At 43.4% G+C, this 27,958-nt stretch overlaps 1 protein-coding gene across 3 annotated transcripts; it reads right to left on the bottom strand.

Moving 5' to 3' along the window:
• Window positions 1-598: 598 nt before the first annotated feature.
• LOC142989614 (excitatory amino acid transporter 2-like) lies at window positions 599-27,920 on the bottom strand. Of its 3 annotated transcripts, none has more exons than XM_076139213.1 (11): window positions 27,704-27,920; window positions 11,445-11,584; window positions 9,999-10,151; window positions 9,250-9,500; window positions 8,308-8,455; window positions 7,976-8,102; window positions 7,446-7,679; window positions 7,113-7,307; window positions 6,240-6,374; window positions 5,899-6,087; window positions 599-4,260 (listed from the first exon to the last, which is right to left on the bottom strand). In XM_076139213.1, exons 2-11 carry the CDS (start codon window positions 11,572-11,574, stop codon window positions 4,257-4,259), a joined length of 1,566 nt encoding a protein of 521 aa, XP_075995328.1. In that variant the 5' UTR covers window positions 11,575-11,584; window positions 27,704-27,920; the 3' UTR covers window positions 599-4,256. The 3 variants fall into 3 exon arrangements, with proteins under 3 accessions (XP_075995328.1, XP_075995337.1, XP_075995320.1); XM_076139222.1 differs by having other exon boundaries at window positions 5,805-6,087; XM_076139205.1 differs by lacking the exon at window positions 599-4,260 and having other exon boundaries at window positions 4,340-6,087.
• Window positions 27,921-27,958: the final 38 nt, after the last annotated feature.

A 27,958-nucleotide genomic window follows, 5' to 3' on the forward strand; every position in this document is an offset into this window, starting at 1 on the left:
ATTGTCTTTATATACATTTTGCTTGCTGACTATTAAAAACACAACACACACACCGTCAGGGTCAAGTGTTTGGACTAAAGTTAAAATGATGCTTTGCCAAAGACGTTAGAATGACACCCAATCATTTTTCAATACTTTCTTTGGCCACTTTTTTCAATAATAATGAACTAATCTCAATTAAATCAATCAGTCAAGTCAATATGTGTACAACAATAAACTGTTGGGCACAAGGTTGTTTGACTGGAGTTGATTCAGGTCTAAATGCAGACATATTTTTAGATCTAGGCAGTTTTTATGATTAATTTGTGACACTATGGGATCCAGATCATGGGATTCATAACTACACTGACATGAATAAGTGGGAAAATGAACAAGTGCGTGTGTCAACAGTAAATAAAAATGAAGTACTTGGTCTCTAAAATGATTCAATTAAACAGAGGAGACAATATTTAGTTATGAATGAACATTTATTAGTTATATTTGTATATGTACACCAAAGGTACAACACATATTGATATGTAGAAACAGATGTTTATGAATACCATAGACCCAGGAAAAGATTCATGATTTTTTTTTTTGTCCATTTTTTTTTTCACAATATTGTATCTCCCCCACACATACTCTCCGCCTTTACATCAAAATTACAACAACAGCTTTACAAAGAAGGAAGGCCTAGAAAAGGAAGATCGTAGGTTATCAGGACACATTTTTAATAGAAACGGACAGGCGCTGAAGATACACTGGCCAATCGCTTCGTCAGTACCGTTAACCTGACACGTTTTAGGGGGGTTTGTGCGAGCATGTACTTTCTGTCAATCAACCAAAAATGTCAAGTGAAATCAAGGCAGTATATCAATTTCTTCGAGCCTCTGAGATGCTGATGGAGAGACAGACAGAGGCTCGTTTCAGGGCGAATGTGGGGAGATGTGGCATGGAAACAGACTAACACTGTTTGTTCAATGTATACGTATATTCATGTCTTGCGGCTTTAACACTCCAAATGCGCATGCACCAGATAAAGATGCCTGAGACTAAAGCGAGCTCGCTCCACTGAAAAGACAACATGATCACATGAGTCACCTGAGGAAGGTTGCTCTATACTGTAACAGGCTTTAGTTACACCAGACATTTGAGTATTTAACTCCATAATCCACTCAATCTTTACATTCAGGGCAAATTTGACCTTTTCCTTTTTTTTGTTTCTGCATCACAGTAACATCACGGACACATCATCTCACGTTGGCTCCCTTTTGTCAAACCAGAAACTTCCCCTTGCTCTCTCTCTCTCAATGTTTGCTTCACCATTACTGTCATTTCTGGAAAATTCTGCATTGCCACTGAACAGAACAATTATATATCTATTTATGTACAATGAAAATGAATGCACACGGCTTATATCGTCATGGAACAAACATTCAAAACGCTTACATTAGATACAAAAAAAAGATATTTATATATTGGCATGTGACAGGTAAGTAAAACAACTAGTTAACAGCTATTAGAGAATAAAAAACAAGCAATTTATTACACGATTCCTTTCTATACATTTTGTCTAATCTATCTTTACTCAGGACATAGATGATATTTTTTTTCTAGAGGATTACATAAAAAAAATAAGTCACATCATTGAGACTATATTCCTACATACCATTTCAACGCCCGCAAAAAGAAAGCAAAACAAAAAACATTTGTTACCTACAATATATACAAAAAGTGCAAGGAGGCACTTCAAAATATCATGCTTTTAAGATAGTGGTGCAAAAAAATAATTCTTTTATTTTCATGCTTCTAAAACTGTAAGTTTGAACGTAATAAGCGGTCCAACACTCAATCCCCATCAGTGACACTATAGTCTGCATTTTGTTTCCTGAAGATCACAAGGTCAAAGGTCAGGCTCAGTGGGCCTGGTTGGGGTGTCAGTGCTGTGCTCTGCAGCTCACTGAGAAATTGTCAACATTGTGACCTTGCAGCTTCAAGAGTGTTTTTGCATGTGTGCTTGGAAAAGAGACTGGGTGAGTGTGGTTGTGTGTGTCTTTGTGTTGTGTGTTCTTGTGCGTGCATATTCTGTGTGTATGTAGGTGTGCTTTAGTCCATGCAGAGTGTACAGCAGGAGTGTGTATCAAAGGACTGAGTGCTGCACACAAGTGTTATCTTTTCTTTTCTTTTTAGTGTCAGTGGCTTTTGTCTTCATGCTCAAACTGAGCGATCCGTTTTAAATGTAACATCTTCAAGGCAAGGTCGTCATAGAAACAAAGTGAAAAGAAACGAGACAGAGAAAGAAGGACACAATACTGAGACAGAAATCAAACCCACACCAGCATCAAGGAAACTCACTCACGCAGGCTAAAAAGATTAACAGCCAGTAGTCCAGCTTCAGATGTGTGTGTAAGTACTCTTCAAGCCATTTGGTTCTATAAGAGGAAATGTTTTTTATAACCTGATAGTTGGCATAGACTGTTAATAAGCGCCCATTTTCCAGTTCTGTCTGTAATCTAAAATGTCTCCTCACCAGTATGGGCAAACAGCTGCAGCATGTAGGGTTTGTAGAAACAGTCTTGAGCTCCGGTGGTTCTTGGCTAAACAGGACGAATGGCGAGAGTTATAATACTGATCCATCTGTGTTTGTGCGAGCCAAGAATCCCTCTGAGGAATCTTCTTTTAAAATTTTCCTGGCAGTTTTATAATGGAATAAGTATCTCTGTGCTTTCATCTTTTTTTCTGTGATAGTTCTTTTTAATTTCAGGGTATTTCAACAACTGGAACAGTCTGAAATGCGTGCTTTTGTCTATTATAGTCATCGGATTTTTCAAAGGAAAAACATAAACATTTGAAGATTAGAAGATTTCTTTTCCATGTAAACAAGCCTGAGTATCTCTTTCCGTCCCTTCTTGGGTTTCTAATCAATGAATTTGATTTTGCCATTGATGGAAAATTAAGCTCATTGGCATTCCAGCTTTATTTGTGCTAAATCTCATCTTTCATTTGTGCTCAAATTTACTCAGATGTGTCTCAGATTTGTCTTTCAAATATCACAATTTTTAACATTTTTGGGGAAAAGGGAAATTACTCCACATAAGATTTGGTCACGTAAGTATCATGGCAGATGTCTTATATGTAAGGCAGTGATTTTCTTAGCTTTAAATTTTGAGGCTTTCTGTGTGTCAGAAATGAGCGATAATATAAAGTGAAGAAAAATGTGGGAGCGGTGATGTCATGGAGGCAGTCCAAAGGCCTCTGTGAGTTGATTGCTTTGTTGCCTGTTTGGTCCCTATAATTAACTTGGTCATGTTCTTAACGCCACCTCTGTCTTTCACTCTATCACACACACACTCACAGACACACACACACACACACACACACACACACACACTCGCGTACAGTCACGCATGCATGTTTTATATCTCACTCATAAAGAAAACAATCCAGTTTCCTCACAGTAGACAAAAAGAAAAAAGTGGATAAAATGGGCTCCATGGTTTGTATTGTGCTTTACAATTTAACTGTAAATGTGCTTCTAGTGTTTACGAGGCTCGGCAAGGTTTTTCGTTAGCGTTCTCCTGCCTCCGATCCACCTATCGGATTGTTGGACCTCGGGGATTGTGGGTTATATTGGGCCAGATGCACTTCAAAGGCTCTGCCAGTAGAGAATCAAAGATGGGTAGACTGAGATGAAAAGCAGTGAAGCCTCCCTTTCAGTACAAACACTCCATCAGTCTATCACCATTAATGCCCTAAATCCCCCTCATCCACTGTCATTAGACTAATGAACTGCCTGTGTCTGACCTTCAGCCTCTCGTGTTATTCAGTTACATCTTGTGTCATCTTAGAATAGCAGGACGTGGATCTATTGCTACAAATAAGTCATATAACACTTCTTTGTTTTCTCTTCCTTCCCTCCCTAAGCCTTGAAGTATGTTGTGCAAGTATCTGCTAATAGAGGACATATTTGTGCTCTGACAGGTAAAGTAAACCTTTGTTATCATTTCACCGATGAGTGAATTAGTATTATTTATCAGTCAGATAGATGGTTAGAAAAACTTTTAAAGGGACTAATAAAAAAATAAAAATAAACTACATAGAAAACAATTAGTAGTTCTGTTCATGTGACTTTTTTCATTCACTCTTTTTTTTTTTTCACCAGATAGGAAAGCTTGTGGAGCCCAGGAGCAGGGGATCTCTGTGCTGCCATTATTCATGCTTCCATGGTTCCTCCTCAACAATCGCGCACTCCGCAGCAGAGCCGTTAGTGGCCGAGGTTACCTGCAAGCAGTCAGCAGGGAGAACTGAGCAGCTGATCCAAGGCACAGACACACAAACAAGTACAATTCTCAAGTCTAACATTTGAATTATTGATGACATTCTTCCATGCAAACATCTCTAACCACGATGGTCAACATTGAATTAAAGCCAGAATACCTTGAGGATATTCTAGTGAAGTTAATGCTTTGGTGATAATACTTTGGCAATGAAAATACACTCTCTTAGGTATTATTGCTGTATTCCAACATGCACAAATATGGAGAGGTGCTGGCACTCGTGGACGACCACAGGTGATCATGCTTATGGCGGTCCTAAGAGTGGAGCAGCATTTTGTTAACTGACCTGGGAACAAACAACATATTTATGATGACCATGCAAAAAATACAAAATTAATGACAGAGAAAACGATTTACAAGCACTATAGAATGAATGCATTGTGAGTGTTACAAGAGCTACTATGACAAAGCAGTCTACAGCGGTTTGCGTCAAACAGAAAACGTGTTAGACATGTAAGTCGTGCTATTTACAGGCAACAAACAAAACAGAAAAACAAAAACAAGTTGAGATGGATGTTGGATATAGGAGCCTTTGTGTTACATTCATCTATAAATCATCTATAACAGATACGGCAGGACATAACTTTTCACTATGGACAGATTGCTTGTGTGACGGGTTGCCAGTGTTGCTAGGCAACGCCTTTCATCCTTTAATAAATGAATAGGGCTCATCAGCAGACCTTTTCAGCCAGGGTGTGTGCGTCAGAGAACAAGCACCGTGAACTCCAATAAATTATTCTAAAAGCAGGAGTTAATTCACAGACGGGATTTAAAGTGCATTATGTTTTAATTATGGAAGCTGCTTTACAGTTTCACAGCGGCGTTCTCACAATAGCTAGAAATGGATGGTGTCAAAATGCGTGACGCTGAGGGATGACTCATTGTCAGCATGGCACATGTGCATAGGAAATATATGCACTGCTAATTAGACACTACAGCGCATTCCTTCTGTGCATTTTGATTTTCCTTCAGGAATGAGTGACTGCTCGGATAATACATATCTATCAAAAGAATTGAAATCATTTGCATTTCACGTTGTAGATGAATGTACAGAATGAATGACGCCATGTGATTGATCCCAAAATAACTGCATCTCACAATCAGGGGAAATGTTATTCTATACTGTGAGAAGTGTTTGACAAGTAGATGTAGCAGTAGTAGACGCTACCGTTGCAGTAGAGTCAATCCCCTATAGGTATTTAGCATAATTCTTCCAGATTTCTTACCATTTTTCGGCCAATTTAAGTTTAGGGAATCAAACTACCATCAAATCAGGCTGATCGTTAAACACAAAAGCTGCTATTCCAGAACAGTGCAAGATGGACGTACACGTGCATTTGTTCTCCACTCTGTTTGTTCTAAAGTAACTAAGACTGTATTGACATTGTTATGTACACAAATACAACAGAATAAAGCAAAGGTGTAGGGGTGAGCATGCAACAACAGCAAGGGCTACATGCTAGTCTCTATGTCAGTAAGCAGTTGTACCTTGCATTCATCTACTACGACTGTATTGTTAGCAGTAGCGGAAGCGCTAGAGGTAGAGGTAGTGGTAGCGGTAGCGGTGGCGGATAAGACGCACTGGTTGGAATTGTTTTCGTGGTGGTTCTTCATGTCGTCGTAGTAGGATTGGGTCTTCGTCATCATTTCAATGTCGTCAGTTTTGGCCGCGTGCGCATCCAGCTCCTCAAGCTCCGCCTTGGACATGTGGTACACGATGCCTGCACCGTACGAGTCCCCGACCACATTCACTGAGGTCCTGAATCGGTCCCTGATGAGAGGAAATATTGAATCCAAAGAAATCAGAACATTGGTAGGAGGGTTAAGACAATCTGGCAAATTGGTTGCAGAGAAGTGAAATACCACAATGCAGATGCAAAGCAAAGTTTGGGTAGAAGAGTATTTTTGTGATGTCACACTCACAGCAGCCAGTCGACAGCAACCAGCAGACTGATGTCTTGGGTTGGCAGGCCAACAGCAGTCAGGATCAGAAGCATCGTCACCAATCCGGCACTAGGAATACTGGCTGCTCCGACACTGGCCAGAGTGGCTGTCAAACTGGGGGAAAGAGACAGCAAAGCAGTTCATGAATCAACGCCTTCTCACCATCTTCCTTGCACCATCGTCACCTTCTTCCGCAAAACCACTAAGCCTCAACACGTCATTCACGCGATACCCTACACCTACTCAACGAGGGCTCAGCGGCAGCTCTTCACACGGTGATGGATTTGACCAGGATAAACAGAATCTCTACGGATGGTGCTCGTGTAAAGAGCATTAATTGAAGAGCGTGAGGGAACAAGGCCCTTCATATCACACAAAGTGGGGTTAAAATGTGAGAGATGTTTAATTTGATGGTTTTAATACGCCATAAAAATGTCAGATTAAAGGTTATCCATCTGTGACTCTCTCAATTAACAGACCAATTGGTGCAGACACTCCAAAAAACACACCATCTGTTTCGCCTACTCAGCTTGAGATTCAGCATTTGCACATTCTTGCTCCTTCCTAGTGATTTGTTTGCTCCACTATAATTTTCTACCCTGAAATTGGAGATTTAAGCAATGGAGACCTTCTTGTTCCATGTTGAATGCCTCTGCAATGCTGTTGTGCTGTTATGTTATCACATTTCTTCAGACGTGGTGCGAGTTTTGAGTGTCGATCAAAAATTTCTCAGAGACAGGTTTCGTTTTTGAAAACTTCAATCTTTGTTTATGGATCCAGAAGATATCAGCAACACATATGAACGAGATCATACGTGGTATAGAAATTAAAGTATACAAGTTGCTTCCTGACCTGACGGTGATAATCTGACCCGGGTCAAGGTGAATGCCGTTCATCTGGGCAATGAAGATGGCAGCGACAGCCTCATACAGAGCAGTTCCGTCCATGTTGATGGTTGCGCCGACTGGGAGAACGAAACGAGTGACTCTCTTGTCAATACCCAAGTTCTCTTCCAGGCAACGGAAGGTGACAGGGAGTGTGCCAGCACTGTGGGGAAGCAGAAGAAATGTTAGATATTACGTGGACAAAGGTTCCATCCTTCCATCCATCCATCCATCCATCCATCCATCCATCCATCCATCCATCCATCCATCCATTCCTCTAATCATTACTCCTATAGCTGACCTGGAAGCTGTCCCCAGGGCGGTGATCCAGGCCTGGAAGATGCCCAGGAAGAAGGTGAAGGGGTTTTTCCTGACGATCACAAAGTAAATGCTGGGCAGGAAGATCGCTCCATGGATGATGAGGCCGACGATCACAGTCACCATGTACATGCCCAGCTGCCTGCCCACTACCTCCAGGTCCTTGATGGAGATGATCTTACCACAGATCAGGCAAGCAATACCGAAGGGAGAGTACCTAACATGGAGAAATAGCTCCTGTTACTCCAACTGCGTCTCCTTAGACATGTCAAAGAATGTGTCTGAACTGAAGCAATGGCCTGTCCTCATCTTAGCATCTTTACACTCTAATGATGACATCTTAAGTATTGAATTATGGTGAACACTCACTACTTTAATCTCTCAAATGTTGCAATGACCTGAGCAATAACTTGGCATTACCAGTTATTTCAATGATTTTTATATGATTTTCACACACATATCACAACACGAATGTATATCATTGCAATGATATACTGTACATGTGATACTAACCACATGATCATGATGACAATTTTCATCACAATCTCATTGAGGATGTTGAAGAACTCAAGCATGAGTCTGGCCCTTTCTCCCATCTTGCCCATGCAGATGCCAAATGCAATAAAGAAACCAATCAGACCTGTGGCAGAAAATCATAGTCTGTGTCAAGCGCTGAATGCAAATGTAGACAGGTAAAATGATTATAGCAGGATGGAATTATGAGATATGAGATTATGAGATTACATAATCCACATTTACAGCCAAACAGCAGTAGGTTCACCTGTCACATTCTGTAATATCAGTGCAGAGAAATCTTTCATTTGCTGGATGTTAAGCAGACATACCCAGAACATTCATGCCACTTTTGAACTGCAGGGACTTTTTAACTATGAACTGAGGCTCCTTGGTGATGTTCGCCACCAGGCCCTCCACCACAGTCGTGTTGAAGTCCTCTTCAATAACCACCTCCACCTTCTTCGTGACAGTCTGGATCTGAGGTGGAGAAGGAAAGGATATTGTTGATTTGGTGGAAGATTACAATATTGCTTATGAAAAAATGTCACTAAACTACTTGCTTATTGCTTCCAGAGGAGAGCAGTCACACAACTCACACACCAGAGCACAATGAGCGCAAACGTCACACCAAGGCCAGCAAGATGTTGTCCCTCTTCAAATATGAGCAGAGACTAAAGACTACATGCGTGTTTGTTGATTTTAGTTGCTTCACATACAGCCACTCTATCTTAAATTGCAAATTGGAAAGGTCGCCGACAGAGAGGTCAAGGCCGAACTTGGTCGAACTTTGAATGTAGCAGTAAAGTGGCATCTGCGAGGACGAGAGGCACCACTTGACTTCCAAAGAGAGCTGATCATGTGTAAGGAGTCTTCGCCTATAATGAGCATTCTGAATTCTTTGTAAGGCCGAAAAGTCAAAAACAGAACAATAATGCTCTCCTAATCATTTCCCAACATGTGAAAGAGTCAAGTCAGGTCTTAATTTATTTGTGTAGCCCAATATCACATGCAATGCCTCAAAGGGTTTCACAGGCCCACCACAACAGATGGCGAGAGGAGAGCCTGTAACCTGGCAAGCTCAGAGCTAAAAGGTCAATTCAGAGCAATAAGAGGGCCAGTGATCTACAAAAGCCAAAGACCTGTTTCTCGCAGAGCCTTGCCAGCCAGCAAATCATGGATTTCAGCCCACTAAATCTCACATCTATTACTTTCTCTGAAAATCTACTCTCAGCATTAAGTCATGTTTTCCATCTTTTTCTTTGGTCCCATACCTGTTGGAAGCAAGCCTGCACCAGGTTCTCCGGGAACAGGTTCCTGATCAGATCGAAGAAGGCATCCAAGCTGGAGACTTCATCATTTTTCTCGCCCTGGCCCAGGTTCTCCTTCAGTTTGGGGTTGCCAGGGTGGATGACTAACACCAGGATCACACCCAGGATAGCAGCAATAATAGTGGTGGTCATGTAGTAGACCATAGCTCTGGTGCCCAGGCGACCACTAGATTTGGCATCCAGACCAGCCAGACCTGTAGCCAAAATAAGCAACATTGTGTTTACCTGGCAATGGATTGGTATTATTGGCCTGAGTGGATGATTCAGTACTCTGGGACATGTAAGGCTGCAGGCAAAGCCACATTACACGATTGCATAATTGCGACTATCGGCACAATGTGAGGCATGATGAGGAGAATGAGTGATCATGTCGGATATGATTTCAGAATTGGGAGGAAGACAAGAGCTTTCTCCCCATCTCTAATTGTAGGGGAAGTGTGTAGATTTAGGAATTTAGATTTTGCCTCTCTAATCAACTCAACTGAGCCACACAGGGTTATGATTATCTACCTGGAACAGAAGAAGGATTTAGTACGACAGTAAAATACCAACCAGATTAGATTAAGGCCGGGTTCAGTGTGTCAAGATATACTTCACTATGTCCTGCAAGTGGAAGTTGTGCATTTAAAACATTTTGAAGTGAGGTAAAGTATCAGAGCAGACATCATATAGACATATTAATTGCACCGCACCTGTAATTAAACTAGAGATGATGAGTGGCAGGATCAACATCTTCAGCATCCTCATAAGGATGTCTCCAGGAAAAGCGATCACCATGACGATATCAGGGTGGATCGGGGAGGCGACACGAAGCAACATCCCTGATACAGCTCCCAAGATCACACCTGGAGTGTGAAGAGAGAGGGAGAGAGAGGAAGAGAGAGAGAGAAAGAGAGAGACTGAGTGAAGCTGCACAACTGTATAATGGAAAACCAGAAGAGGCACGACAATTAAGGAATGCAGCGCAATATAACAGTGGAATAAAATCTGTTAAAACGTTTCATATGCATTTCTTCTCTTGAATGAATTGATTGGATGATGTCATCATCAGACACACAACAAATTAGGCCAAAAGTTAGTAGAGTGAAGTGGTGTATTAACATCCCTCAGAGCTACACAGCCCTGACTTCATAGTTGACTATTATCTTATTCATTGAGTTGTTTGGAGGCTTGGAGGCTGTTTAATTCTTGTTTTTCCTGGTAAAGCATTTGCAATCTGTGTGCATTTTGAGCGAAAGCTCCTTCCTTTCAACTCTGACCTCTGTTCTCAGACCCTTTCTTACAAACCCACTATTGACACTTATAGTTTGTAACTTCCAAATAACTTTTCCTGCTGCACTCTTTCTGCCCCCAAAGTATAGATGACCTCTATGTGCTCTAACCCCTCTGTTACCCTGGCGACCTGGCCCTATGTCTGTCACAATGAGACCAGACCAAACTCCCGGCATCCCTGGGGGTTGCACTTCCTCTGCTACCACGTTACTGCCAAAGATCACAGAGGCTGGAAGTTTACTACTACACACTGGAGTCGAATCCCCTCCAGCCTCTTTAAATTTATAAACAGGGCTTCAATCGACCCTCCAGTCTAGCAGCATCCTGGGGATTCTGCACACCCAATGATTTTGGAAGGCGGTTGGTTTCCTGTGCCTTCTCTTTGGCCCAGTTGCAAAACCCCATTTAGGCCCATATCTGCCAAGTGACAGATGATCAATGATCGTGTTGGCTCGCTTGTTTTTATGAGACCTGCCAAGTGGGGTGAGATGTACACATAACATTTGCTCACACAAACAGACATCAGTGTAAGCAAAGAAATACACACATTCTATGCTTATTAATCAGGAATTAATCAATATAAATGTATACAGATTTATATTATCTTAAGTTTCATTACTGTGTTATTTCCCTTTGTTTTCATGAATTTATAGCTATTTCTTATTCACCACCAGACACTGTTTGGGTGTTTTGGATTTCAGCAGGTATGACAGAGCTCAGAAAGGTCACGACACACACTTCATCTCACTATCTGATTCCCCCAGCCAGCACAGATGGCAATGTCTCTAAAAAGCTGCATAATTAAGCTCCGAGTAAACAGAATGCAGAGCTCAAGGGTGGCCGTGACGGATCATAAGGTGACTTACCGAGAACGGTGAGTGTGAGCAGGAGGTTCTTGGTCAAACTGGAGCAGATTTTGGCACATTTGGACTGCGGCCTGGCCTCAATGGGCTCCAGGTGACTCTCGTGCATCCTCACCTCTACTTGTTTAGGCATGCTGTTGGCACTGTGAGAGACGAGAGAGAAGGAAAATGACATTACAAACACATCTCAGGCATACAGCGTTACACAGTGGGTAAACCCGTTCCGAGCCGTTGCTGCCACTTCCTACATATTTGCACCAGTTACCAAGGAACGACAACATAACTGCCTTGAGCTGTATAAGAGGTTAACCAAGCGTGAATCAGCATCGTGCACAGGCAGACAGAAACACCTCCTGGTGAGAGGATGTCGCTTTAAGACAGCGATGAAGACCAGAAACAGATGGAGGAAGAAATGGAAACAAGTGTTGACAGGTCAAAAAAAATGGAAACTACACAAATAGAGGCGCAAATATTCAGACTCACACTTAAAGCAATCTCTCTCTCGCTCTCTCTCTCTCTCTCTCTCTCTCTCTCTCTCTCTCTCTCTTTCTCTCTTGCTCTCTTTGAATAGATTCCTTTCTTAAGAGCGTGACAGGAGTTTCAGAAAGCTACAAAATCTGAATTATTGCCGTAGGAAGATGAATCACGCGGCCTAATTAAATAAATGCAAAGTGACTTCACATCACAGGCAGCGCGGCCCGGCTTCCTGCGGTTTCACTGAGGTGTGAATTGGTTTGTCAGTGAGAGCAGAGCCAGCTGTTAGGCAGGTGTACAATGGAGGAGGATGGAAAGAATAGAAGAAGAAGAAAGGAGAAAGGCGCTGTAGCATTTTAATCATCCTACACTCAACAAGTTGCAGCGGTCATCGATCAAGTTGTCTTCCTTAGTATGCCATCTTTCTTTTGTGCATAAGGAAGTAAAAATGTCTCTGTGTTTCTATTCATGCCATTTAAAAGGCCCGAAGTGATGAAGGACAAAGAGCAGCAGAGGAAAAATTATGTGTGACTGAGTCTGACCTTTCACCTCACCCCTGGAGTTCACCGCTTCAAAAATCACAAATGGAAGCCTCAATGGAGTAGCTAATTTTTTTGTCCGTGACCCCTCCCCCCCATAGTCCATAATGAAGTGAGAATAGTTCATCGATATTAATCATGTTGGCTGTCTTCTGCTTTCAAAGCTGAAACTTCATCAAAAGCCGGACGGGAGCTCGAATCCATAGGAAACTTCCTCTCCACCAAAGGCTTTTTATGGTTTGATTGTTGTTGTGCAAGTAGTCGCTAATACTTCTGAGCACACACACACACACATGCACACGCACACACACACATACACACACATACACACACACACACCACACGCTCACACCTCCCCCAACTTAGTGGGTTGCTGTGTTTTAAGCTTGGCTATAGGACGACCACCTGGTCAGCTTCCAGGCACACAGATGGACGAGTCCTTTCTCCTCTTATCAACTTCAAAGTGAAGTGTGAAAAATAGAAAATACATGCAAACAGCAGGAGAACAGTCGCCAGCATTGCACTTGTCATAGGCATGTTTCTATATTTCATAAGCGGTGTGAATTAATAAATCTACCAGGAATGAAATGCTTATAAATGAGCATTACATTACTGTGTAATCCCATTCTATAAGAATGATGAGAGCCGTTAATTAAATTTCCCCCATTTTCTCTCCCTTTCATTATTTTTAGCTCTAAAGGAGGAAGCAGATGTCACAGAGTTCGGATATTATTCTGTCATGAGCTGCTCATTAGCTCTGCTCCAGCAATGTGAGAGATAAATGAGAGACAGCGCTTTGACTCAGTGATAGATAGATAAAAGTAAAAAATGTATCGCAAGGAAATCCATTGCAAGAAAATAGTCACTTCACAGAAAACGAAAGGAAAAGTCCTGTGTGTTTTCATGTTGAAGAATGCAGATTACTGCATTGAAGAATTCTCTCGGCCCCTCAGGGGGATCTGAGACACTGAGTTTGTGGGTGCTGTTAGAAATTATGGGTGGCAAATTAAAATAAAATGCTACACAGCTAGAAATAGGCATTTGTGGCCAAGAAAGCTGAAACAGAAATCAAATGTACACATGCAGACACACATGAATGCACACATACAGGATATACTCACTCACACACACATAAGAGTCTCTAATAGGATCATTTATAAACCAGTTAATCTTAGCTGAGAGCTTAGTCAGATTAATTGCATTAGGGAAGTGTGAGGCGATGAAGGTCTGAATGAAGCAGGACCTGGTGTCACCCATGAATCATAACCTACAAGATGTTCAAAATCCTCTTACATAGCCTTAAAATGAAAGAAAAACGTTCAGATTTGTATTTTGCTGCAAAAATAACCAATTTAGTGACTGAGATTGAATCAGAAAATTATTGCAACGAGCTAAAATCATTCCGTAAAGTTAGAAATGGTTTAGTTGGGGAGTACTTACTTCATCTGTGGTGGAGTTGAGGTAAGTGCTGTATACATTGACCGATTTCAAATCCCCAGGCTTTGGTATTTAAGAGTGAAGCATCAAAGAGAGTAAGATCACAGCTCATGCATCCCCGAAGAGGTTGGTCAGTGGTCAGCAGACACTGGTCCCCTGGTAGCCAACACAGGAGTTCTCAGTGGGCCACCAAAGCATCCACAGAGAGGCGAGTCAAACACAGCCGAGACCAGCCACCGAGTCACAGCCACAGCAACCTGAATTGCCCCATCCTGATGTCTGCAACCCCCCCACCCCCCCACACACACACCAAACCTTCACAAACACACACACTCACAGCACCGACCTACACACACACACAAACACACACAAAAAACCATAAGTGGAGGGAGGAGTTTGCATCCGAGCTTAAGAGTCAAATCCCTCAGGGTCCCATAGACACCGTAATCCCCCTAGAGAGCCACGTTCCCTGACTCATCCAGCCTCCATGTGATAGCCAGAGAAAGGCCAGGCTGCTGGAGATGATCACGATGATGCCTGCTAATGGGTCAAACACAAAGCAGTAGTGCTTGGTAAGCGGCCGTTGTACTGCGAAGGGAACGAACGGATGGAAGATTTAGCCGCAATAATGTCGGTGTTTTGAAGCTTTGAGGCCATCTGACGGGCATGAGATGAGAGGTTAATGTCTGCTGCTTTGGCCAGTGACACTGCAACATGTCACTCACACAATGAAACAAAGGCTGCAAAAAAACGTACATTGCACAGATTATCAGGTGAGCTTAGATCTCCGTAAATGGTGATATAACAAAAGCTCAAAGATAAAAGCATAATACCAATATAATGCTCTTTTTTTAGCCTCCCATTGGGTATAAATCATAAAAAGGAGACATTAAAGATAGTGGCAAGCATCAGACCCCCAAACCTGATGCACAAATGCCTTCAATATGTTGAACTATCCCCACTATTCAATATTCAATAAAGCTCCAAAGGACTGAACTCCAAAGTGGTTGATGACCAACATGATTCATGCGAGGACGATGTCACGCTGATCTTTCGCCAGTCTCCCAGCAGCATGGGACTTCACATTGTATTGAGCAGTATCACATTATTCTAATTAGGGAAATGTCTTGGAAAGCTATTTCCTCTTCAAACAAATGACCAACTGCACAAACAAAAGCCGGAGGAATGCCATCTCTGTCGGCAAAGGTTGTGTCATGAGAAATCACTCATCCTAAATCCCTTGACGTGTCATATGCATTCAAAGCGCTCTCTCTCAGGGAGAAGGGACCATTTTTTTAGGGGGGAGGTGGTGGGGTGTGAGTGCGAAAGCAGGACAGAGAAGAAGGGGTTACAACGGGGGAGTAAGAGGGACACTAGGGGAGAGCGGAGTACTGGGGTCACACTAGCACCACTGAGCCAAAAGAGGGGCCTGTGAGGGGAAGGGTTGAGGCAGCCATCCCTGCTCTTGGCTGGAACCATGTGAAGCGCTCTGCTTCCTCTCTCTTCCTTCTGAGGGGCTTTGTTTCACACGCAAACAGTGGCAGTGGCCCCAACATGCCCGGCCAAGCGCTGCATCCAAACTGGCTTGGGCGAGAAAGGAAAGGGAGGGCAAAGGCGGGGGGGTTGAATGAGGGAGGTGGGGGTATAAGAGTATAGAGGCGGGGTAGCGGGCATGTCCAGAATGCCAGTTCTTTCAGGCCACTGATGTCATGCCTGTGCCCACCGTGGGAGAGCAGCGGAGGGACCAAGGCGCCCCTTTCTCTTCCCCCCTCCACAGTCTCTTTTTCCAGGATGAATGAATCTTTTAGAAGCTGCGGCTTATTGTGTCCCATAATCGACGCCGATTATCCCAATTTTATGCTGCCTTCCCAGTGCGAGGAGGTTCCCTGAGTGCTGGCATTGAGAGCGGCCGCGATGCAGCGAGGACCATGAGGGGTTGTCCTAGCAACACTATGCGGCTTAAAGAAAAGGGGATGAAGGGGAAAGAGGAAGCACACAGCCACACACACAGCAACACACAGCCACATGTACACACATCCGTATAAAGATGGTGTAAATCCTAACTGATCTGCTGAGGGACTGACAGCTTCATTTTTTACTACTAGCAAAGGAAATTTAATTGACCAGACAAAAGAGAAACTAGAGAACAGCGACAGCAACACTCAGCACTTTCCCTCAGGATAAATAAAGTTTTATTTAATCTTATCTTATCTTATCTTATTTTTCTTTCACTCACTTCAGTATCAGTGCTGAATAATTATTGAGCTTCAGCCTATACAGCATAATGCCACTCAACCATGTTACCAGCTGTGCTTACGTAACATTTATGACTGTTTTATGGTTTCTGTTTCATGCTGCTGATGTAGCTATACTTGTCTGGTTCAGGTTGATGGGATCCATGTGTTTGCGCTGTGGGACATGTAAATGAGAATACAAGTTTCCCACTGCTCACTTGAGGGGCCCGATGCCCGTTCTCATGACTGAAGCATTACAATATACTGTGAGGTAAAGACAACTGGAGTCGAGCCAGGCTCCGGATATATCTGGCCCCTCCGTCCGGGCCCCCACAGCCACTTGCCATGCAGTGGGAAGAAGCACTGGCTGCCTAGGAGCTGCGGAAAAGCCCCCAAATGAAGCTCTCAGCAAACACTCCAGGTTGTGCTGTGCATAGGAAGTGGGAGATAAATTCCACCATCAGAAGAAAGGGAAGCTTTGTCACTCTACGCCGCTCAATTATGTATCCCTAGATGGTTGTCTGGATGAATGCGTTCAGTGATAGACAAATGCATGGTCTATCATGCGAATCTGGCTCACTCTGTCGGTGTTGTAACCTCCTGTTCACGCTCAACAAAACTGAAGAATTCCCAAGAGTTCTGCAAAACTAAGAAACTAAATTCCCCCAAGAGAAGCTAGAGGCAAGCAAACTTTTCTTGCTTCGAAACTTTGCACAGATGCAACCCCGTAGAAATTAGACAGCAACGTTCTGAGGAGTTCATAATTAATTCTCTAACATCTGCCCAACTAAAAATACTGTAAGGAGACATTCTTATCACAATAAAAGAGCGAGAACATTTTTAATGATTCAAATTTGGCCCAAGCTTAAATCTGAAATGTTCTATTACTGTAACTATAATTGCATAATTAACCACCAACCACCAACTCACACTCTCACAAAAATTACAGAAGTACATCTTAACAGTCCAGTCTCAAATGTAGTTAGTAGAGTCTTGGTTCAGTGATCAAGGCTAATGACATTTATGAGTCTGCAAACAATATCAAGAAACTTCCACTCAAGTGATATTCACACAAATTCAAGATGAAACAGATCAGAAATTCTATGGCATTGGAACAGACAACAGCCTCCTTTTATTGTCATTTAGAACCCAGATAAAATTACATTTGCAAGTTAATTGTGTGGGTGCAGCCGTGAAAAATGAGTATGTGAGAAAGTATTGCATTTCTCTGAGGAACCACATGATACTTGGGCTCATGTTAACAGAAATTACAAGATAGTATGGGGATAGATGGCAAACAAGGAAATTGTGCAACCAAGATAATCCAGCAATTCAGACAGGAAATTCCTAGGAGAGTTTTCTTTCTTACTTACAGCTGTATGTAACCTGATACTTCATAAAGTTTGTACCTTATTATCTCTTCTTAATGTTCTTGTATTAAGGATAGTCTTGAGGGTTTATCTTGGATGTGTTTGGGCAGTCTGGTCTTGAAAGATTACGCCTGGCAAACATACAGTAAAGGAGGAGAGAGACTGGATTTCAGTACCACGGTCAGTGACAAAGCCTCAGACCTCAGTGCAGGTCAAAGTGTCTCGCTGTGGGTTTGAAGGAGCTGCTGCACGCACAGAAGATCCTGAATCCCAGCTTCAAATCTGATCTATAACAACAAATTGTATTTTACGAGCAGCTGATTAAACCATATTTATACCAAGAATGCACCAGAATGCCTGCTGGTGCAAGTGCTCCTTCATAGATCATGTTCCAAATCCTTTCTGTCAGGGACTTTATTGATTTTGATTCTCCCAACACCATTCCAATTCTGACCACGCCGAGGGCACATCAGCATCGCAGCAATGCATGACTGAACTATATGTGCATGTCCCCCTGAGCATTCTATGAGGTTTCCCATTGTTGGGCACAAGTCTTTGTGTCCATAACGAGGTGGTCATTAGAGAGAGCCTCTGGGAATCCTCAGGCTTGTGTTGTCGTACGCATAGGTCTTTCAAATGTGACCAGACTCACTGTAATTATGTGATTAGCCAATTATGCTGGGGAAAGGCCATCATAAGAGTGAAGGTGGGACATCCAAAACCACAGTGGGATCTTCACCTCCTCTTTTCATCTCTGTGCCTGCACTGATCTGCACATTCTCAATCTCTCTGGTGTTAATATGTATTGTTTTGGATCAGTCTATGTCACTCTCTTGATTTTCGATTGTAGTTCCACGCGGGTTTGTACAACCTACGATTGTAAACGGAAGTTATTTGACAACCCCATCTATCACCTGCAGGGAAGAAAGCAATGTAGAGGAAAGGTCAGCCGAGAGCCGAAGATCATCCATACTCATCCCTGCTCTGCCACACACTCCTCTGACAGGAGAGGCGTTACATACCTTTGGCAGGAATGCACGTTTCTCATATGTCTCTCTCTCTCTCTCTCTATTCATGCCTGGATATGCGGCAACGCTGCTATCATTAGCAAAGGCGCATCTGTTTAACAGAACTGGATATATAACGGCACGCAGCTTTTGATGACTCCGGTCCGATTCCCACCAGAGCTCATTAAATCAGCCAGCAAGGCAGGACCACCCCACCCCCTACTACAACTGCTGCTCTGCCGTACGGACTACACTGCTGAGAGGAGGACTGACAGAGGGAGAGAGAGAGAGAGAGGGAGAGAGAGTGAGGGAGAGAGAGAGGGAGAGAGAGAGGCGTATAGTAGACGGATAGAAGAGTGGGAGGGGTGCAACGGTAGAAATGTAATATATAGATGAATGTGTAAGAATGTATGGGGGAAGGGTTGAGGGAGAAATGGGGGAGGGGTAAAGAGAAGGTGTGGTGTGGTGGATGAAGGTAGAGAGAGAGAGACAAAGGGATGGTGCAGAATGAAATGCAAATGATTCGCACGAGTCAGATAGAATTAATCAATTGAACGGAAAGGTCAGCATATCTCACACACTTTGTGATCTTTGTCTGCATCAGTCGGCCCTGCAAAAGAGGATCATGGCGCATACTAAACACACACCTCACGCATCGCTAGACTCACCTGCCACACCTTTAAATTTCAATCTACACTGATGATACACTAACAACTCTCATTCTCATTTGCTCCCTCTCTCTTTCCCATCTGTGACAATAGCGCACCGCTCTCTGTCGCCATAAATCTCTGTAGGTATCAGCAGGTCGGCAGGTCGGTTGTGGTGGTGTGTGTGCATGTGTGTGTGTGTGGTGCACAGTCTCACTCAGGATTTGCCAATAAGAAGACTAAGGAGGATGGATGTTCTCTCACTAATTAAACAGTGAGTCTGTGGGGACGCAGACACACAGCCTGCAGCCACAGCCGTGCCCCGCTCTCCTCACACCACCCCAGTGTTGACTGAAAGGGCATTCCTACACACAAACACACACACACACACACACACACACACACACACACACACACACACACACACACACACACACACATACACACCGCTCATAACATCAGCCAACTAAGCTGGGTGACCACACACACACAAACACACAATTCCACATTTGTACTATTTCTAGAATGTAAGAACTAAGGTCTGAGTATTTTGAACTAATCATATATTTACTCTGGCTCACATGTTGTTTGCTTGACCTGGAAAATACAAATAGAGGCTCTGTGGTTTTATAGAAGCGACTCGCCGAAAACTGAAATATCCAGCTTGTAGAGGTGGAGAAAGCATTAAGGGTGCAAAACTGGGTGTTCATCACGTGTTTGTCTCGCTGTATCTGTCGGTAGGTGTCAGCAGGGAACCGACGTGCAGCACAACGTGAGCAGTCTTGCAGCATGTCAATCAATTCCCTCTTCTTACTCGTTCTCACACACACACACAAACACACACACACACACACACACACACACACACACACATGCTATACATACCTACACAGTCGTATTACCTTTGAGAGCGACCAGACAGCACAGTAGCACATATGCATACAGATTAATAAGGGTTTATCTCAGTCCCTTCCTCTAACTCTGCAGCAATTGAAGGACCTTATTTTGTTACTAGTTGGAGCATGTGCTTGTGCGCTGACACCTTCTTTCCTAAAGGTCTCAGAGTACTACAATAGCACAGCATGTCAAGATATCAGAAGCTGTCAAAATGCCCCCCCTTACTGTTGTTGTGCACCTCCTAAAAATTTCATCCATTTCGGGCATTCAAGAGATACTCAGATGCATTCCATAGCACACTGTCAAAAAGGCCCATGCATAATGGACAGAGTGTGTGTACGTGTTGCTAGGCTACTGATTGTAGTTGTAGTGTTTGTATTTGTTGCTCATACAATAAAAAAATGAAAATATCCACAGACAGCTCCAAGTTGATTAACTCTGTGTTCACAGCCAATGCAAGTGCGTGTGTGTGTGTGTGTGTGTGTGTGTGTGTGTGTGTGTTTGCGTGTGCGTGTGTGTGTGTGTGTGTGGGTGTGTGGGTTTGGATTGACATGCTGACACAAGAGACAGACAGAATTTGACGGTAAAATGTTGGAGTGAAAGCAATTGTTGAACAAAGGGTGAGTGGGAAAAGACAAAATGTACTAAATGACGTGCAAGGATGAAAGTCATTGGTCGTTTGCTTTGTGTTTTCAGCAGGTTGTTTTGTTTTCTGCTTGTACTGCCCCTTCAGTGCCACAGAGATATGAGCTTTCTGTTTTTATGCCTGTGGAAATGAGTACTAAATATTGCCTGTTATTGACTGCTGTTGCATGTGTAAAGCTACAGCGGGAACACTGCTGCTCCTCACTTCATTGTTTTCTTTCCACGTCATTATTCACTGCATTCTTTGTCAAACTATGTAACCATTCCAGTCACACACAGCTCTGGAATGCCACTGACAGTGAATTGCGCTTGCTCGGGCTCTCATTATGACTGCCTACCTATAGTCACAGTAAATCATAATCAGCTAGAGCCTCGGAGAAAAATAGCTTTTTTCTAACACGTTTCCTTTTCTGGTCACACTCACGACTAGATCCCACAAGAATACTCATCTTAGCCTTGCTTAGAGGATGGTAAAGATGGTAAGACCCTTTGAGGTTTAAGGCGTACAAGAGAAATTCCCCCCCAAATCCTCTCGTCCACTGTAATCCTCACAATATAAGAGAAGCAATGATTCACTGTGCGGATTTGTGAAGACACAGTTAAACAATAAGCATTTCATATTAGATAGATAGAGGGATAGAGGGATAGATCCCTCGAGGGAGAGAGCGAGAGAGAGATAGATAGATAGATAAATAGATAGGTAGATAGATAGATAGATAGATAGATAGATAGATAGATAGATAGATAGATAGATAGATAGATAGATAGATAGATAGATAGATAGATAGATAGATAGATAGATAGATAGATAGATAGATGGATGGAGCTCCTAATTAAGCAGTGCATAATGCAGCGAGCCAAAAAACCTCAAACAAAAACCTCTCTGTGTTCATCAGCCATTGAGGCAAGCCGCTCTTGGAACACGCCACCCCTACTAGAATAATGGGTCACTTTACTGGCCTCCAAGTTAGTTCACAGAATCTAGAGCTGGGAAACCACTAGCACGGGGTTCATGGGTAGGAGGGGCAAGTTAATTGTTTCCTTCGTTTTTGTTTTTGTAACCCCCCACCTCTTTTTCTCCTCTTTTAGCTGAAAGGGGGGGCTGACAAACAGGCAATGAAGGGGATTGTTGTGTGTTCCGCTGGACAAGTGGGTGAGGTAAACAAAACTAGACTGTATGGTGCATCAGCTGGGGGGTTTGTTGGTTCGGGATAGGCTGAGCGGCGGGGAGCAACGCAGAGGCTGCAGGGGGATTGGTCGGGGGTCTGTATAGTAGGAGGGGTGGTGGGGTAGTGGCGGAGGGTGAAGGCTCCTAAGGGAACCGGGAAAGAGCAAAGGGTTTTATCCCGGAAGAAGTGGGAGGCGGACATGGGTGCTGATGTTACTTCTCCGAGTGTGGGCATTGTGCTCGGTGGCTGAAGTTCTCATGCATGTCCCGTTTTTTGGCTCCCGAAATGCACAAAAGTGATGGAGCTCCCCGCGATTAAGCAGACAAGTGGCAGCTCCGCTCTGCGCTCCCACAGCTCAGGCTATTTACATACTCAAGAGGAACATTAATGCCGGCCGACCCCCCCCCCCCCCAAAGCTGAACAAAGGAGCACACAAACCTGCCTCAGAGGCCCATTACGCACTTAATTGAGGATTTGTGGTGGAGTAAAAAAAGGGGCAAAGGAAGAGGAAGGTGGTTGAGATGAGGATGGGCGGTGGGTGAAGTAGGTACCGACACTTCTGAATTATTATTTCCTCATTATTTTTCACTCTTTCTTTCTCGGTTTCTCAGCTTAGCTCGAGGAGGAATTATATTTAGCCTCGTGTTTGTTTGTCACCATATGGAAATTCTAATCATCGCCAAAACCTTCTTCTTCTCTTTATTCCCTATTGACTGATCCTCTCAGAATTGTCTTGTGAAAAGAGCTTTACTCTTAAAAGGAACGAGGAAGAAAAGCATCAAAAGAGAATATTGCTGTGTAGTAATTTTAATGTGTGGACTATCTGTGTGTTAGGTATTTTACTGTTTTTTGATTATATTTCATTGTAGCATCGTGATCGTGTGTGGGGCTCATAAAGCAAAAGTCGCTCCCTCAAATAACTAATGTGAATCCGTCAGAATGAATCTAGAAACAATTGTTTGGACGAGGTCTTCATTCTGTTGTGAATGATTTACTAAATGTGCTTTAATTATGATTCTTTTGTTGTGGCACAATGGGTTGATTGTTCTCTGTAACATGGATTTTTGTGCCAAGGGGGGGGGGGGGGAAACACAAAATGAGACTCCGCCTCTCGCCCCACCCCCCTCCTTCACCAATCAATCTGAGAGCAATTCCGTGACTCCCCCTGCTGACCTGAATTCCAGTACAGCAGGTGCCAACGGTGCAGTGGGTGGTTTGGGGCGGAGGTTAGGGGGCGAGTGCTGACGCTGGGCGAGGAAGAGGGGCCTTCGCTCTGCCGCAGGAAACTCTTAACTTGTTTGTCTAGCTCTGTCCAGCAGCATTCCCCATCGCGGCCATGTGTAAGATATCAGTAAAGGCACGTGCTACTTTGACCATGACCTCTGCCCGGCCAGGCCGCACCTTTGTCCAGGTGAGACAATTCCCACCTGGTCATCGTCCTCTGCCTCCACTTGTAATCTATTGTAGAACTCACATGAGATGAAAGTAGAAATATCCACATAAAAACTGTTTGACGTTTGATCATAAACAGAATGCTGTGTTTCATCATAAAAACATCAGAATGGTTTATAAAGCTATATAATAAAGAGATGATCTGTTGTGCAATAACAGATCCATTCTCTGTCATCCAAAACAACAGGGGCACGTTGTGTTATGATGAGAAGTTTGTTATCTGAGAGCAAAGCACAGTGGAGCCGGTGGAGATCTGTGGTTTTGCCGCCCAGCAGCTGACTCTCCATTGAATGCTTCTGTTTCTGTTCCTGTGCAGTCACACAGAAGTGAAGGGAGCCAGGCTCTTTGTTTGGTCAACCCATGGGAAAGGCCTCGCTCTGTTCAGCTCTCTGAGAACTGAGACATCGATTCTATAGGCAAGACTAGGAGGGCGAAAAAGAGCACGAATCCCGCACGTTAGGAAGATTCACACCGAGAAGCAAGGGGAGAAGGCTGAGGAAGCGAAGAACGGGCGAACTTGTGCAGGGGAACCAATAAATTTAGGTTGATATGAAGGTAATTAAGAATTAAGGAAGGAAAAGGAGAAGCGGGGACAAAGTGAGAAAGAGAGAGACGGAGATAGATGAGCATGGGTGGTAAAGGAGTGAAAAGAGGAGCTGGATGACACTTTGGCAGCTTCAGTGTGTTCCCAGGAGGATTACTCAAGTGCTAGATGACACAGACTGCCAGCAAGACCACAGGACACACCCTATAAATGGAGAGACACACACACACACACTTGCATACACTTGCACACACACCTCTGTATATCTCTCCCTTCTGTATTCTATCACTTACACCCGGTTTCCTCAACTCCGGTTTTACTCCGGTTCTACTCCCTGGTTCCTTCATTCCGCTCCCCACTCTCCGTCCCCACCTCTCTCTCTCTCTCTCTCTCTCTCTCTCTCTCTCTCTCTCTCTCTCTCTCTCTCTCTCTCTCTCTCTCCACAGTTGACCCAGGCAGCGCCCACAGACAGGTAACATCTGCTCCATCTCCAGGGCCCTTTTATCTCCTCTTGGGTAGCTCTCAAAAAATGGCAACTAGAAGACACCACCCCGTATACTACTTAAGACTCTCTCTCTCTCTCCCTTTCTCTCTTTCTCTCTCTCTCTCTCTCTCTCTCTCTCTCTCTCTCTCTTTTGGCCATCTATCTTTCACCAGCCGCATAACGAGTCCCTATATATCACTTTCTGCCCTCCCCGCTCTCTTTTCTCTGTCACCCTCACACCTTTCCTCCCCCACTCCATCTCACACTTGTGCATGTTAACAAAAAAATCTCTGTTTATTTGGCACAAAACGTGTGTTATATTATTTTACTCAAGCACAAAAATATAATAAAGAAAAAGAAGTGAGGTGAAGAAGTAACAATAGGGGAAAACAGGCCAGTGTGTTCTCTATTTGTCCTCCAATAAGTCGAGCTTTAAGTGAAGTCTTTGTCATTTTTGCCACATAAACAAACCCAGGGTATTAAATGATATGTAATGCATATGAACACGTGTGCATCCTGTAGGATTCGATTAATCTTTCAGCTTATTCTCTACTGTCGATGTCATTTTTCAAATTAGTTCATGCCTTTTTACTGGTGACGGCCCCCCTTGCCATCTGGCCTGTGATTCCCACTCATCCATACACACTCCAGCCAAATCTATTCAGTGGATCCTTCTCTTAATAAGTCTTAAGCACTATCATTTTGTTTCAGTCTAAAAACTCTTAACAGCCACTGGTTAAAATTGAATTTCCGCCGCAGAGGAGAGCCGGTGAAGAGGTAATCAGCTGGTGTGTATATTGATTTTTTTTTTGACATGCGGACTGTTAATACCTATTCATTTCCACATTCCTTAACCCCTTGCTTCAATATCTCAACAGCTCCCCTCCCCCCCTTATCTGTGTGACCCCGTACAAAAGCACAGCCTATTAAACACACAGACACACACATACAAACACACACACACACATATACATGGAAACAACAACTCTGCCCTAAATGCCCTGAGTGATGTCTATCCTAATTAAAGGAACACGTCTTCACAGATGGTTTAAGATAATAGATTCTGAGAAATATGGTTTTGACTCGACTGGAGATCAGCGATGCTCTAGGGTGTGTCGTCTGTGTGTGTGTGTGTGTGTGTGTGTGTGTGTGTGTGTGTGTTTGCGTGCATGTACACACACACACACACAATTTCTTCCACACATTTCTGCATGCATATGGTGAGGTTGGTGGATTTGGATTTCCACAAATCAATTAGTTTTAATACCAATAAATAATATTAATATTACGCAATTTAATGCACCTCACACACAGTAATCTTATTATTCTGATTTGACATAGATTCAGCATCAAAGAGCTCATTTTCCACACAATCTAATAACAAAGACTTGGAAAATGCATTTAATATGGAATACTTCTCTATAAAAAGCAGGAAAACAGAGGAACAATTTTATTTTCCATGATTTTCTAACAAATTCAAACACAAGTTAATGATCTGACGATAGTATTATTATGTTTTCTCTGCACACAAACACTAAACATATGCATAATGTGCCCAAAAACCCTGTTGACATGGATATGAATTCTCAATAATGAGACTTGGTTGTTCTGGCTGAATTTCACAGCACAATAAACACAAATAATGTCCTCTTGTCTGGGGGAAAAAAAAGCCCCCATACAGATTCAGGACATGCACATGTTATATCCTCTTGTATTAAATGACTCATTCCGCCTTTCAGCATACGATGTGCTTGCCTTGGATGCCTGTTGTGTGTATTCATTCATGTAGGAGGCAAATGCCAAAGCAGTTTAAGGGAAAAGCCTTTGGGGAAAAGGACAAAACGGATTAGCTGCATGGACACTTTCTTTACAGCTTCTCCCATCATATACACCGCAGGCCTCATCAGATCGCATCCTTGGGACTTATAGGGCACAAACTACAAGCAGCGTCCCTAGACCAGGACCACCAGTGGAAGACAGCACGTCCGTTAAAAACCCTAAACACCTCCGCTCCCTAAACACCTCCCTCCGAGGAGAAGAACGACCTCATCCAGGTTCCATCCATCAATCGGTTGACAGAGGAAACCAGGTGAACAAATCCTGGACACAGTTTCAAATGACGATCTAGGGCGATCATGTGAGAGAGTTGGTTTCCATGGTGACATTGATGGTGCAATTGGGGAACTGTGTATGTGTGTGTGTGTGTGTGTGTGTGTGCCTGGGCTTGCACGCATCCATAGGTTTCGCAATAATGAAAGGAGGGAAGAAGCAAGGAGCTGTAACGATTGGCTTAAGAGGTGGGTGGGACAGTGAAGCTATCAGGATTCAGCTGACACCTCTGGACAAAACAAAAAAATGCATTCCGAAGACGAAGAACAAGAAGAAGAGGAAACAAGAAGCAAAGCGGAAACACCAACACTCCTCCTTATTGCTCCTTAACAGAAAAGAGGAAACAGTTACTTGGATCCTGTCTCACTTCTAGCTGTGCTGATCTTGACTATTTAAATGAATCTGACTGGGCAACTTTGTGTGTCTGGTTCAGCCACAGAGATGCAACATTTACCCAGAACCATCCAACAATTTATTACACACACACAGCGTCGAGCCAAGGAAAGGCTGTAATTAAATCGCTCCTGGTGGATTTATAGGGTACCTGTTTGTTTAGGGGCGTAGAGTAAAGTGATAAATACAACAGCAGCAGCAGCTTCTTCTCTTTAAATAGTCACTCTTCCATCTGGACGAGGGTGGAAATCTTGCGCGCAATTGGCTCAAGAAGCGAGATGGAAGCAACGACTCCATCAAAAAGGAATTGAGGAGAACAAGACACACGCGCAGGCACAGGTTGCCATATCGGCCAAAATAAAGTGTGTTCTGTTTAAATTAACTTGCACAGACTTGTAGATTAGATGTCTTTCGGGGTTGCAAAGGCTGATTAGCTGGTAAGACTTGTTCATCTGGATCAAATCAAAGATGCGTGTCAAATGCAGCCCTCTTTTGTCTCACCGCGTATACATTTGCGCTCCAGTAGCTACTTTTGCCTCTGCAGGTCACTTCTGCGTCTTATATCTGAATATTTCAATATAGAGGCAAAGAAAAATGATAATAGTATTGGTAATATTCGTGTTCAGTGTCTGCAAACTGACTTTTGATGGATTTGTGTCACAATGTGAAATCATCGCGCATCTTCTCAACATTTCTCGATGGAAGCACCTGTTCTCCTCCATTAAAGCGTCGATGAAAGATGTCATAATTAAGTCATGAGCATGTATAAGTTTATTTTCCGTCATCATATTGCGCGTTCCGTCACGTTTGAGGCTGCGATAATAATAATAAAAATGACATAAAAATAGAAGTGCATCTCACCTTTGATGAAACACGCGATGAGTAAAGTTTGTCTGTCCCTTGCAGGCTTCTGTCTCCTCCGCTTCAGCTTCAGAGAGGCGCACGGTGCACAGCGGTCCAGGACAGGAGCGCTCAATTCACACACACCAAACCGGAGGATTCTCTGTTTCTCTCTGTGTACAATCCGAGGAGCTCAGCAGCTCAACGATCCCACTGAATGAGCTCTGCCTCACCTCACTCTCCGGTGCTTTACTCTATCCCCCCACCCACCCAACC

This window comes from Genypterus blacodes, unplaced genomic scaffold, assembly GCF_046128005.1.
Source record: "Genypterus blacodes isolate CSIRO-AG114 ecotype Tasmania unplaced genomic scaffold, CSIRO-AGI_Gbla_v1 ptg000015l_1, whole genome shotgun sequence".
NCBI lineage: Eukaryota > Metazoa > Chordata > Actinopteri > Ophidiiformes > Ophidiidae > Genypterus > Genypterus blacodes.

What these genes read in the sequence shown, in the direction of transcription:
- LOC142989614 (XM_076139222.1), bottom strand. Translation starts at nt 11,574, where the DNA reads ATGCCTAAACAAGTAGAGGTGAGGATGCACGAGAGTCACCTGGAGCCC. An exon ending in CATCTCTAGTTTAATTACAG is followed by an intron (nt 9,501 to 9,998) that starts GTGCGGTGCAAT and finishes TTTTGGCTACAG; the next exon opens with GTCTGGCTGGTCTGGATGCC. An exon ending in ATTGTCATCATGATCATGTG is followed by an intron (nt 7,680 to 7,975) that starts GTTAGTATCACA and finishes TCTCCATGTTAG; the next exon opens with GTACTCTCCCTTCGGTATTG.